General features: G+C 39.6%; 1 protein-coding gene and 2 pseudogenes across 3 annotated transcripts in view; 1 reads left to right on the forward strand and 2 right to left on the reverse strand.

Moving 5' to 3' along the window:
• Piwil4 (piwi like RNA-mediated gene silencing 4) overlaps positions 1-14,520 on the forward strand; it is a 49,357-nt gene that overhangs the window by 7,292 nt on the left and 27,545 nt on the right. Inside the window, exons 5-8 of one of the 3 annotated variants that reach the window (XM_021252671.2) lie at positions 7,088-7,209; positions 8,877-8,957; positions 10,444-10,641; positions 12,161-12,272. In XM_021252671.2, the coding sequence (XP_021108330.1) occupies positions 7,088-7,209; positions 8,877-8,957; positions 10,444-10,641; positions 12,161-12,272 (513 nt within the window). The remainder of the gene's footprint in view (positions 1-7,087; positions 7,210-8,876; positions 8,958-10,443; positions 10,642-12,160; positions 12,273-14,520) is intronic. The other 2 variants (XM_087212301.1, XM_087212300.1) reach the window with 2 other exon arrangements.
• Positions 3,983-5,304, reverse strand: LOC106008340 (CWF19-like protein 2 pseudogene; annotated as a pseudogene).
• Positions 5,328-6,427, reverse strand: LOC147827876 (CWF19-like protein 2 pseudogene; annotated as a pseudogene).

A 14,520-nucleotide genomic window follows, 5' to 3' on the forward strand; every position in this document is an offset into this window, starting at 1 on the left:
CACACTATACTTTTTACACCTTCAACATTTTCAATCCTAAATAATAATATTAGTATTATTGTTATCATATACTGTGTTCTAAGACATTATTAAAATTTCTATAAGAAAAAAACCAGTTTCTGTAGATGTAAAAACAAAGCACTGGATTAAAATTTTATGCTTTTAGCCCACAGAAAGCTTAATCCTTAACATTTCAAGTAGAATTGTACCAATATAATATAGATTTAAACTTAAATTTCTAGAGTATAAGTAAATCTTTAGAATTTCCTCAAGAAATGCATTTCTGAGCATTCTTGGGACCTTTATCCTTTTTTGAGACCTTGCAATTTATAGGTCTTACTTGAGTGATGATTTTATGTGGATGTGGAATTTTTAAATTATACCATATGGTAAATCTAATAGCTTAGAAAATCTGTAAAGTTGGAAGCATTTTTGCTTTCTGTAAGTTCTGATTGGTCCTTCAATACTTTGTTCTATGGCTAGATGTCAATAGCATGCTAATATGGCTTCTCATACTTATATAAGGTATTTCAAGTGTATTGTTATTATAAGATCATCTTGTTCTTATAGATAATTTGTAATAGTTTAGAAATTTAAATATGTTAAAATTATTTTGTACTACTCTTGAATAGTCTGGCTTACTTCAGTTGTACCTCACCAAAATGAAGAAATTGGACCCTGCAGATGCTAGAAATAGGTTAATACCACTCATTTCTTATTCAGTTTTAAACACATTTCTGTTGCTGGGGGAGGAGTCTAATGAAGAGACAGGTGACAAAATAAACTATAAAAACTATAAAAACATAGTGTGTAACAAATCAGTCTTGTTGACTTTATTCTGAGAGAAAAATGATACTGCATCCTTGCCATTCCTCTACCTCTTTCCTAGGGGGCTTATGATAGTTGAAAGAGCCCCTTTACTAATTTATTTATTTATTTTTAATTTTTTTTTTTTTTGCACTAGGGATTGAACTCGGGACCTTGTGCTTGCAAGGCAGGCAGTGGAACCACTGAGCTAAATCCCCAGCCCACTAATTCATTTATTACATTCCCTAATAATGTGGCTCTAGAATCTGTTCAGCCACCTCCTGGCTTTCCACTGACTTCTGGACCCCATCTGTGCATGTGAAGCTATAACTAACTGGGGCTGTCATCGTTGTTTACACCTATTTGCCACACCCATGCACTCATGGAGAGCCTGCTGTGTACTCCATAGGGTGTTACCCTGTGGTAGACACAGGGTTCTTGTTCTCAAAAACTTGCAATTTATTACCAAAGTTCTAAGTAAGTACACTGCATGGTAGAATAAAATGAGTTCCTTATAATTAGTATTCTTATTCTGCTAACATTTAACCAGCACTTACTAAGTGTGGGTACTCTGCTTGGTTGTTCTCCAGATTAACCCCAGCAAATCTCTCTTGGGATGAGCAGTTCTATACCTGTGTCTCGTGGGTAGCTGCTACTCCATTGCTCCTATTTTGCTTACCAGACTACATTTGTTGACTTCTTGTTTTGCCAGGTTCTTACTAGCATGATCTCATTTACTCCTCTCATTACTCCTGGAGCCTAAAAGAAGTTAATTATCTTGCTCAAGGTCAACATACAGAGCTTGATGAAAGGCAAGATCATTCTTGGCAGGACACTTCAGTGAAAGTTACAGTTAGTTTTTTAGGGAAGATTTGGATCACTTACATGGACAGTAGGGGAAAGAGATTCCTAGGTAGAAGGGTAAAGGCACAGTGATAGAAAGTGAAGGCTTTACTTTAGAAACTTTTGGTCATTCAGGTTTAACCCAGAAGATATGGAAATTGTGGCCCCAGAGGAAGAGAGAATTTTAATTGTCCTGCTGAAGAAGAGAGCATATCCTCTATGGACCACTGAAGTCTTTCTGAGACAGTTTCCATGGGGGCTGTGCTAATTACAGTTAGTCTTATCACATTCTATTGAAAGTTTACAGAAAGAGGTGGAAAAGTTAATAAAGTACCAATGGAGTAGTCTGGGCAGGATGTCAGAAGAAAGCTTGAGGAAAGACACAAAATGCCTTCCTGAATGCCCATGGACTGACCATGCTATGGATGAAGATAAGATCCACGCCTTACCCCATTTAGACTCTGTGGTCCTGTGACGTAAATTGGACTCACTTCCACTTTAGGATTGGGAAAAGTTTTAAGACTTTTGAAAGAGTTGAAGTAACTTGCTCCAGATCACACTGGCTGTAAGATCCACTGCGGATCAGGGACTCTGATTCCAAATCGGGTGACCTTAAGCACTATGATAAATAGTGGTATGGAACAGCTGAAATAGAATGGAGACATCACTTGCATAGTGTACTGAGACTTTCCAGTTGATTAGATTGTGGGTGGAGGAGGGGAATGAAAATTTACTCTCAGGTTAGCAGCCTGGAGACCGTTGGGTGTGGGTCCAATATCAGATGTTGAAAGTCAAGAAACAGTTGGTATTTGCTCAGGGAGGCAGGGGAGCTGAGGAGTTTGGTCTTGGGTGGCTATTGGGAAATACATTTCTTGAGACTATCTGCTCCATCTCCCCTCAGCTTGTTGCAGCATCCTTTGTTGTCTTAGTCCTTTGTCTAGAGGTCCCTGCAGTGATTTGAGAGCTGTGTACTCCTCCTGCCAACCAGACTTTTTCTGATGGTGATGAGCTCTTCCTCACCATCTGTTCTGATTTTGTAGAAGTTTATCTGAGACAAGAAATCATCTCAGTGAAATATTTTATCCCCTGTGAAGGAAGCAGTTTCTCTTTGTTTCCAAGCAATGATAGGCTTCTGCCATATGTTCTTGGTTCAACCTAAAAATGGTTAGACTACACTATCTATAGAAAGTAGGCACAGAATACATAAATGCTTGCTAATTAACTGACTTCTAATTTGTTGCCTTTTTGAAAAATCCCTGATCACGGATTGATTATTTTTTTTGAATAGTTATATTCCATGTAAAATTATCAAATGGTAGATACAGAAAATATTTTTCTATCCTTTCATTTTGTGTCTTTGCTAGTGAAATAAGTTTGTCATGGGCGGTATATTGTCGGGTCTTTTGTTTTTTTTTTAATCCATTCACCCAGTCTGTATCTTTTAACTGAAGAATTTCATCCATTTACATTCAAGGTTACTTTTGAGACCAAAGTCATTCCTGTCATTTTGTTTGCTAATTTTCTTCTAATTGTTTTAAATATCCTTTCTTCTTTCCTTCCTCTTTTGTTTATCTCTCTGGTCTGATGGTTTACCGTATTGATAAGGTTTGAGTCTTTTCTATTTCTCTGCTATGTGTTAACTCTTTTACTGGATTTCATACTTTCACATATTTTCATAATGGTAGTTATCTTTCAATTTTGGATATAAGGTTTCTTTAAGCAAATTTTTATGCTTGTTAGGAAGGTCTTTATTTCTCTTGTTTCTGATGGATAGCCTTGCTGAGTATAATAATCTTGGTTGTCAATTATTTTCTTTCTGGCCTTGCAATTCATCTTTTGGTGAAGTCATATCGTTTCTACCACTGAGCAAACTGTAGTGCTTTCTTCCTCTGATCCTCAAAGCTTTCTTGGATGCCCTGCCGCCAAAGTCTTGATTCTAGATCCAGCATCCCACCAATGATTTCGCTTCCAAAGTAATGAGGGATTTTGTGCTGATCTTCAATGACATGGGCAAATCCTCCCTGGAGGCCAAAGTCCACTGAGAAGTAAGGTAAGCTTCTGGGTACAGACTTTTTGATGTCTTTTGAAGAAAGATCAATCAATTTCTTGTTCATGGACCACTCTTCATCAGATTCCATTATGGCTTTCTTAAAATAGACAGGAGCCATATCACCCACTTCCTTTGGGAGAGGAATACATTCATAAACCATGTGATACTGTTTCTTTTTTTTTGGTATTGGGGATCGAACTCTGGTCCTTGCGCTTGTCATGTGGTACTATTTCTTCATGTTCATGTTAGTTTCTTAAAAAGACGCAGTCCAGGGCCAAGGATTTAGCTCAGTGGTTCTGGTGCCTGCCTCGCAAGTGCAAGGTCCCAAGTTCGATCCTGGTACTCGCCCCCCGCCCCCCAAAAGATGCAGTCCAATCCTTTATCTTCAAACATCTTTACTAATGGTTTCCTAAACACCTGAATTTCTTCCCAGATGTCTTCATCCAATAAGGTAGCAGCTCGATGATGCTGCAAAGGAACTATTAGGCAGTGCCCCTCAGAAAGAGATCAGAAGTTCAGTAAACATAAAGAAATCTTAACACCTATTGCAACAATAAGGTGCTTGGGAAGTTGAGAGCTGTCAAAACAACACGGACATTTTTCCATTTGTGCAACGGGACGCTGGTGCTCAGCGATAGCCTTTTTCCTCTGGTTTTGTTCTGCTTCACCAAGAGATTCTCTCTCAGCTGCTTTGGATATAAACATGTCATCCAGAGTGTAATAGTCCCCATCTGTTTTCCCCATAAACTTAGATGCCATTCTCATAAAAAGTTTGTTTTGACTTTCTGTTGTTCCCATCTTTTCATTTTTGACTAAATCATTTAGGCTTAGATTATCATCATCATGAAAGTATCTGACTTTTTCCTTTTCCTCATGGGTAGAAACCCTGTGTCTCTTCCTACTTCCTGCTTTTGATTCCAGAGGTTGTGGTGTGTTCACAGGCCACACTCTTCCAGATTCATCTGTTCTGACAAGATCACTTCTTGCTGGTCTGCATTCTCTTCTGCTCCTGTTGTTTTTGATGATATTTTGTGTTACAGTTTCTTTTAATTTGTTAGCCTTTTCAAGTTGGGCTTTAAGTTTTGCAGCCAGTTCCATATTCCCCATCATCTCTGCCTTAATAATCTTGGCTCCCAACTTGTTCTTCTCATCAACACTCAGGACATGGTTGGACCAAAAAATGTAGACTTTGTGGCCTGCCAATGTTCTCTCATTGGAGGGTCATCTCTCACTTTCTCAGCTGGTAATTTTTCTCCCATGTCTCCTGGAATGTGTCGAGAGTCAACACTGCTGCTGGTTTCCAGTGGCTTTTAACTTGGATGTTTCTTGTCTCCTCTTCCTTCAGATCAACTCCAAGATGTTAAACTTTTTTCGTTGTTTTCCATGGGTTTTTGGGAACCACACTGCAAAGAACCCTGAGCTACTGATGTTGATTAACTAGATGGCTCAAAATTTCTAGCCTTGCTATGAGATGACAGTTCATCATCATCAGATGGTCTCAAGAATTTAGGTCTCAAATTTCCTGCAGAAGTGAACTCTTGATAATTTTGCCTTGAACTGAATTCTCTTCTATGTGATTCTAAAGACCCATATCTCTTTTTCATTACCACTAAATTTATCGTTGTTGCTACTGTTTGCAATCTCTGTTGTTACCATACCTATCACTTGAACTTTTATTATATTTTACTAAGTCTAATCTTTTTTCTTGACTGTTTTGTACTTTATCGGAATGTATTGGTTTCCTCTATCATTCTTGTCTAGAATCTTCATTTTTGAATGTTTCGAATTTCAACTGAAATATTTCCATTAACCCATACCTTTCAGCTAATTTTCCTCAAATTTTCTATTTTGTTTTTCAGCTTGTTCTTTCATTCTTTGGTAAGATTTCCTTAACGAGCTTAATCCACCATCCTCTATTCCTGAGACTTCAACTGACGATTCACTGCAGTCTTCTGATGTAAGACCTGTGCCACCATCCTTCCAGTATGGATTCAATTCTGTTTCAAGTAGTTTACTGTTCAAGTGCTTGGTTTTTTTCTTGCTCTATTTTCCTTGTCATTTCCTTTTCAGCTTTAAGTGATGATGATGACACAGTTTTAACAGACAGGAAATCAATAGTCATCCACTCATCCCTCTGAATAGCTTGGCTGTCATCTTCTTTGTCTAACTTTTTGGTCTTTTGTTTTCGAGGGCTTTTCCTTGCCAGGAGTCTGGGATGGAACAGCCTCCACCCACTCATCCTCAGAGCTTGATGAACTATCAGTTGATTCACCTTTTTCATATTTCTGTTTCTTGCTCTTTTTTTTCTTCTCTTTCTTTTCTTTTTTTGAATGCTTTTCTTTTTTCTTCCTTTTCTTCCGAGAATGTTCCTTCGAGAACTGTTCAACTCGCTCATTCACATCAGGTAACATCCATGTATACTCACCTCGAAGTCGTTTAAGGTCTTTCTGCCTTTCTTCTTTTTAAAAATTGGCTTTGGCCTGATGAAACACCTCAGCCCTGGCAATTCGAGTCTGTTTCTTATGCTCTTCGATACTCTTTGCACTTTCAAATCTGCCACTGGAAGCCACCATAGTTGTTGGCATTGTAAAGCTAGGAAGCTGTCAGGCACTGATTGATATTTATTGACTGACTTTTGAGTTCTTTTATTTCAAAACCCTTACCATGTCTGTCCGGTTCAGGACATTCTCAGTATACAGTGTTGGTTAACATTGGTTTAGATTATAAGAAGCCTAAGGATTTCTTTAGACTGTTCACAAATTTTTAAAATCAGATTTCTTACCTGTTCTAACTTCTACCACTGGGTTCCCTTCCCTCATCTTTGCTTTCCTTCTTGCTTACCTCCACCCATCTCCTTTGCTTTCGTGTTCTCATCTACTCTTTTGCCTTATGAGTAAGCTTATTTCTCCATTGTCACAGGAGTCCATGAACTTAGGAGGGGCAGGGGAGTTACAGGCTTCTGGGCATCTGTGAACCCCCTGAAAATGGGTACATTATGTACTCTTAGAGTTTTACATATGTGAGATTTTCTTGAGAGAATGTAGCTTTTATCAGGCTCTCAAAGTAATTTGTGACTCATCTCCCTCTTATCCCCGAAAAAGGGCAAGAGCCAGTTCTGGAATTCTCTCTGGGTCAAGTATTTGAACCTGAGTCTAGCTTTGATTCTTCTTTAAGAATCATAGAAAAATGTGTTGCGTATTTTAGGATTAGTAAGACGTAGAGGAAAAGAGCTCTTTCAAATAACATGATTAGATTATTACTCATATCCTAACACCTGCAGTTTTTTGTTAATGCATATTAAATTATGATGGTTTTATAATACAGTATCTGTATTCTGTACACTTGGGCATAATCTGTAGAATATATTTTAATTACTTCTCTTCCCAGGTCATAGAATTATCAACTGAAACTCAAAGAGGTGAGACTGTAAAGATGACTGTTACTCTAACGAGGGAGCTGCCCTCAAGCTCCCCCATGTGCATTCAGGTCTTCAATATCATCTTCAAAAAGTAAGGCATTTTAAATAGGAATTTAATTTGAGCTAATGGTGCCTTTTAGGATAGAACCTGGGTTTTAAAATGATCAACCATTTTGTAGGCAGTGTGCCAGCAACAGTGCCATTTAGGACAATTTTTCATGTACTTTCAGGTTCTTGGGCAGTAATGTGTCACACAATTGATCATGGCCTCTCCTTATTATTATCCAGTGTCATCCTGGCTGAGCCAATTCAATTCTAGGGTTATTGCTGTCTTACTGGCAGCAGGGGGAGGGTGTCCTTTTCTTTTTCTTCATTTCCTATACTCCCTCCCACCCACAACCCCCAGAATTAAAAGTTATCTGTGTTTGACTACGTCACCTGCAGGATTTATTCTTCTCCCGGATGGTTGATGTGGGTTGTAGAAGATCATCACCATCTGCTTTCTGCCTTGGCTCCACCCTCAGCCCCTTCCCTTCTTACATGTATATGTGGGGCGGAAGGTGGGCTGTGACTAAGCTTCTCAGTGATCTTCAGAACAGGCCAAGGATTGTGTTTTCTAGTCATCTTGGTTGTAGGGTGGAATTTGGTCAAATGCAGATTTCCTGGTCCCTCACTGGACCTAGTAAACACAATTTTATTAGGGGTAGGCCTAAAAATCCACATTTTTAGCAAGCTTCCCAGATGACAAGTAGATATGCTAAAGTGTGTGAAACAGTTCTACAAGCTGCCGGTGATGAGCTACTCACAAGCTTTAGTAGCTCAAGATGAGCTACTCACCAGCTTTAGATGCCAGCCCTTTGCTAACAGCAGCCTCTGGAGGTTATGAGATGGAGGAAGTTTGGGGTTTTGCTGGTTAGTAGAGGCATAGAAAGGAACTTCCCACACACAGATGTGCTGTTCCATTGTTCTAATCAGATATCTTGTCCAGTCTCTTTTGAGTATATCTTGGCCTCAGATCATTGCAGTGTAACAGCATTTCAGAAGCTAGTCTGCCCTGTGCCCTCTGAGAAGGGACTCTTTTAAACCAGTCGACCTTTAGAAAGTACTTTTTAGTGAAGAAGCTTTTTCACTTGTGCCTTACTTTACTGTAGTGCCCTGAGGCACATACTGTTAAATCCTCATTTTACAGGTAGAGACTCAGGCTCAGTGACATTTGATAGCTCAAATCACAGAGTAGGACCTCTCATATTCTCACTCAGAACTTCCCCTGGACTGGGCAGCCTCTCATTAATGATATCTCCATGGTCTTAGAGGTCCATGATGGTCCTAGAGGTGACCAGGGTTAGTTGCTGAAGTTATTTGGGAGCACCTGGGGAACTTGAGCAACCTCACCAGAAACTGCATCCTTCTCTTGAAATGGGGAAGAGGCCAAAAGAGCTTTCAGACATGGCTTGCCTCACCCTTTCTAGGCCAACAAGAATGTTACAGTAACCATCATTGTAGTTGGTGTTTGACCACGGATTTGTCATTTCAGTCAGTCCCAGACAGATAACAGTAATTTCAGTGGTATCATTCTCAAATGAAGAAGCAATAGTTCTTATATATACTCAGGTGTATTTAGTATCTAAATATTCCAGTGTTGTAAGAAGAGAAAATTCTGCACTTGCTGTATATTTTTATGTTCAGCATGAGTACAAAGTTAGAATTATACTGTTTCTGACTAATATTTATCAAAGATTCAAAACAATATACTTTCAGGATCTTAAAAAAGTTGTCTATGTACCAAATTGGACGGAACTTCTATAAGCCTTCAGAGCCGGTGGAAATTCCCCAGCACAAGTAGGTTTATTTATATTTTCTGTTCCTCTGAAATGATTATAATTGTGAGCAGCATAATTTATGATGCAATATTATGCCATTATACCTCCTATGAGAGACTCTGAGATATGAAATATAATGGAGTTTTATAAATTTTGAGTTTTTAATAGAATGGTGAATGTGAAAACAGAAGACACTTTTCTTATATTAGTGTGTAAAATCATTATCATAAATTCTAAAAGATTCAGAAACTGAATTTTCTATGTATAACAAGTAATAATGAAAGCAGAAGAAGCCGTATTATAGCATATAGCTAGTGCTATTGTTGAAAGGCAGCACAGCCAGGGTGGTTGACATGAAATCACAGGGTCAGAGAAGCCACCTAGACTGCCCTAGTGAAGGGCAGAACTGTTCTGAACACCTGCAGCACGTTCACCCTGAGCTGGGAGCTTGATGCTGTGGGGAAAATGGTTGGCTCTGTCTTGAACTGATTGATATGCAGTGCTCTAAAATATTATGTCAGGTGAAAGAGAAGCAACTGGTAACTCAAAGACAGACACAGAAACAAAGGGAGAAGTGCAGAAGGGATAGAAAATTGGAGTGAAGGTGTGGCCTTCTGGCTGGTAGAGGGAAAATGGTGGAGTTGCCACATGTTCATTTAGTGAGTCAGGGTGGTCTCTGTGCAGATCTTTTCATCTTTTCATAGCTTACCTCTCTGCCCAGATAAGAAATTCTCACAGGTCTAGGGTTGTTCTAAGCTGGCATGTCCCCATTATCCTGAAGGCTAGCCTAATATTATAGTAGATTAAATCTACAAAGTAAGAACTGGGATTAATTTTTTAAATATTTGTGTGTTTTTTCATGCCACTTCTGTAGCTTCTTATAAAAGATTTTTTAGGCCATGTGGAAAAGAACTGTAGCTTGGGCTCCAGTTTCTCACATATATCTGTGTGTAATGTCACTTCTTGCTTTCCTTATTTCATTATTGAATCTGTCCTCAGCTTTCTCCTTTGAGTTGAGTTTACCAAACCAGATGTTTCCACATGAGGACAGATCACCCATAAACATATTACCCCTATAGCTATGGTTCTCAGCCAGGGCGTTGTGTCTCTCAGGACACAGTTGGCAATGTCTAGAGACATATTTGGTTGTCACAGGTAGGGGGATGCTAGTGGCATTTGGTGTGTAGAGGCCAGGAAGTTGCTAAGCATCCTGCAATGCAGAGAACAGCCCCTAACAAAGAATTACCCAGTCCAAGGAATTATCAGAAGTGTCAATATCGTCAACACTGAGAAATTCAGCTTTTTAGGACTAAATTTAAGCCTACGTACATGTTTAAAGACACTCCAGGTGAAAATAACTAAAGTTTTTAAGTCAGCAACTGGGAGAAATCAAACTAAAGAAGAAAAGATCAGACCTGGAGAGTTAGAATGAAAAATCATCATTTAAAAATGTTTATTGTTTTTTGAATGTTTATTTTTCTTGTTATTTTTATTTGTTTTAAAAGATTATCCCTTTGGCCTGGGTTTGCTGTTTGCGTGTCACACTTTGAGCGTAGCCTTCTGTTTGGTGCTGACGTGAGCTATAAAGTCCTCCGGAATGAGACTGTTCTGGAATTCATGACTGACCTCTGCTACAAAATCGGCACATCCTGCTTCACCCAAATGTGTGAGCAACAGCTGATAGGGCTCATTGTTCTTACAAGGTAAAAGTCTGTGTGTAAATAAATTTTCTCAAGAAAATGAATTATTTATGTTGTTTGGGAACAGGAATTGCACTGGAACATGGATATGATCAGTTTGCTAACCTGTTTAGAAGACCTGGCTATTCTCAACAGTCTGGAGTCCAGACTTTCTTATGTAGCACTCTGCACTGATGCAAGCTGTCATGGTTCCAGATTATCTCTTGCTGTATTCCCATCCCCTGTTCCAACCCTTAATAGTCTGTACCTTTCTGCTCTAGTGCCTCTGCCTGGGCTCCAAACCCCAAATTCTTCCTTTCAAATCTCCACCTCCACACAGCCCACTTGTAATCTTTCTGAGCCTCTACTTGTTTCCAAATGGGCACTGTTCATTCTCTCCCTGTGTTTTTTCCCATAGCACTGTGCATAGACCCACCTCTTCACAGTCAAGTTACCGCACTTTTTTTTTTTTTTTTTTTGTACCAGGGATTGAACTCAGGTCCTTGAGCTTGTGAGGCAGGCGACAGAACCACTGTGCTAAATCCCCGGCAAGTTACCGCATTTTTTAATGTTATAGGACAGAACTTGAGGTCCATGTCTCACATTCTGTAAGATGCTAACATTTTTTAGGTTAAGAATATATTTTTACTTTGTAAAACTCTAGTTTTATTTATGTATAATTTGCCCTCTGTGCACATTGAATTGAACACAGGCAGATTCAGTGACTTGCTGAATACTAAGTTTATTACATACTGCTGCTAATCCAAAAAGATTTCTTTTAGGGGACAGTCTAGCCTTCTCTTAGTCTGGGTTAGAATTTCATGTTAAAATTGTTTTTTTGGCTTATATAGCCGAGTGGTGGAACTGGTTGAGTTCCATACTTCCTGGGAAGGGAAAACACCTCTCTCTTATCTTCCTGTCATAGTCTTGATAGATTAGTTTATCATGCTACTTCACAGACACCTTGCAAGGTCTTGAGAGCTCTGGAGAAACCTGCTTCAGTTTTCTGTCCACAAGCTGGGGCACATGAGAGGTCATTCGAGGCTATGCATTGCTGAGGGGAGAAGGCACTAGAGTGATCTTAGCTGAGGTGGTTCCACAGTTTTGCCAAGGACCAGTCCTAGATGAGGGGTGAAGCATGATGCCACAGTTGCTGTTTGATGAGACTACTTTGATTTTTTTGTCACAAAAACAGGGAGCTGAAAAAATCCGAGTGACCCCAGAAGCTAATGAGAAAGTTTTGAGCAATGCTTTGGCATTTGAACATTTACAAATGACTTACCTCAATTTAAAGCGTCTATCAGTGAGAAAAACAGATTTTAGTCTAATGACTTTCTTACGAGTTTTGTTGGAATGTGATCCTCCTATAGATTAGAGAATTAAATATCTTCTCAGATAAGAGTTAAGACTATTTTTGTGTTACTGGCTTCTATATTTCTGATACTCCAGACTGTATCTTATACTTTGTATTAAAACTATGAAGTATTTACTCATTTGAGATGATTTGGAAAACTTTTCTAAATAGGTTTCTTGCACTCACTAGGTACAATAACAAAACCTATCGCGTTGATGACATTGACTGGTCTGTGAAACCGACACATACCTTTCAGAGGCGGGATGGTTCTGAGATCACTTACATAGATTATTACAGACAGGTAAGTACTTTTTTCCTCCTTTCCTCTTGGCCCAGAGAAGTCTCTGTCCCTTTCCAATCCACCAAGTTCCCCAAATTGTCAGGCTGAGTCTGCCTCCCACGTCATTTCCTGACTTACTCCTTTTCCTCTCTCCCTGCCTTGGCTCAGACCCTCATCCCGTCTCCTGCTGTCCTTACTGTAGTATGAATAATCTCTCTTAAGTGCGTATTTGATTGTGTCACTTCCAAATTTAAAACAGCCTCATGGCTCTTTGTTGCAGTAGGAGCCAAATACAATTTCCTTATCAGAGTTTCCAAGGCCACCCCATGCTTTTCCAGCCTCCTCTTTCTTCTGTCTTGTCCCTTCCTAGTTCTCTGCTGTAGTGGCCTTTTGTGGTTCCTTGACTTAGTTTCTCTGCTATGGGCTTTTACACACTTTGCTTCCTCTTCCTGGGTCCCTTTTTATAACCTGACAAACCTCACACCCATCAGTACTTAGCCACCAATTCTCAAGGGAACCCCCTGGCACTGTTCCTGGGCTCCCTTCCCTGAACTTAGCTGGAGCAGGTCATCTCAGGCAGAATATGAATGGTTTGGCCTCCTTCCTAAACCGTGGGCTCTCTGGGGAAAACCTCAAGCTTTTTATTTCTGGATACCCAGCGTTAACATAGTTCCTTACATGTAATAGATCCTCAAAAAAAATTTATTGATGGGATCTCCTGCTGCTCTTCGGAGTTATTTTCCTTACCACAAGCTCCTGACCCCACTTTCCATATTTAGTGCCTTTCATGACAGTGTCTCTTAATTATGTAATCATTCAGGTCTCTAAAATCTCACAGGTGTATTAACAAACAAAAGCAGAAACTCTGATCTTTTACACCTTCCAGAAAAGCCCTCTTTTTCTCCTCAGCCAACTTTGAAAAGTTGTCTAGACTAATTCTAAGCCCCTCTTCAGTTTTTCCTTCTGAAAACATCAGTGGTCTGGTATCCAGCTCTGTTGCTATGGAAACAGCTCTACAAGGATCAAAATCAGTTGCCTTTTTTCATCTTAAGTGGCTTTCAGGGACATTTTTTCCTTATCAGTAATTATTTTAAGTGACAGATAATATGCATCTTTATACAGTGTAATGTTTTGGTACACTTATACTTTGTGTCTTACATGTTAAATGGAGTAAGCCAAGCACAGAAAGAGAAATACTGCATGATTTCACTCATATGTGGAATCTAAAACTGCTGAGGTAGAAAACAGAATAATTACCACCAAAGGCCAGGGAGCGTAGAGGAAGAGATTTGTTAGTGGTTACAAAGTCACAATCAGGAGAAATAAATGTGGTTTTTCTACACAGAAGGGTAATTTTGCTAAAACGATTTCAGTAACATTTGACACCATGACTACTCCTACATTCCTGAGCTGCTCCCTCCCTTGACTACTGGGTCACATCCTTTGTGGTTTCCACTAAGTTTCAGGTTGTTCTGACTAGGCTTTCTGTGATTATTTTTCTTTCTTTTGCCCCCTCGAAAGGAGCCATTATATACCATGGTTCCTTCCAACAGCATCTTTTCTTTGTATTTTGAGACTGCTCAAATATTTTCATCTTGCTGCCCTTCTTAATTACACATTCATCTTCATTTCCAGAACATATTTCGTGACTATCCTGCAGATGTCTCAGGATAACATAATTCAAACTGAATCTCTTATCTTTCTCTTTCATATTTCTCCTTGGAAATCATCTTATTTTCTTCCTCTTCTTCACCCTCATCTCATTCAGTTGTCACCAGGGTAAGTTCTGCCCCTTTAATCCTTGAAATCTGTCTGGAACCTGCATCTGCCTTTCTAGCCTGTTCCAGCACAGGGGTGGAGGACCCCTCGGCACATCCCCCAGGGGGTAAACACTGCAGTCAGCCTTTACAGTGCCCATGCTCCAGCTCTCCTCACCATGTCGCGCCATTTCCACGACACCAGGGAGCTCTTTCTGAAGTACTGCTCAGAAATGTGTTTAAGAACATAAACTGAACCAAGAAGGTCCTGACTGTAGCCATGTCACTTTGGACAAATCACTACAGTAGGAGACTAGTGAGACTTAGCAGACCTCACTGTAGAGGGAATGTATCTGCCTACCTTCATCATGTAATGTAAGCACTGGACAAGATAGTAGTGCATGCAGAGCCCTTAGCCTAATGCCTGTACATTGTGGGCACTAGGCAAATAGTGGAGACCTTTCCATCCCTTGAGAGCCTCCGCTTCTTCATCCCTAGTGTCACAGTTTGAT

The sequence above is a fragment of the Heterocephalus glaber genome, unplaced genomic scaffold, assembly GCF_053883595.1.
Source record: "Heterocephalus glaber isolate CG9 unplaced genomic scaffold, H.glaber_assembly_v1.0 deba00001429, whole genome shotgun sequence".
NCBI lineage: Eukaryota > Metazoa > Chordata > Mammalia > Rodentia > Bathyergidae > Heterocephalus > Heterocephalus glaber.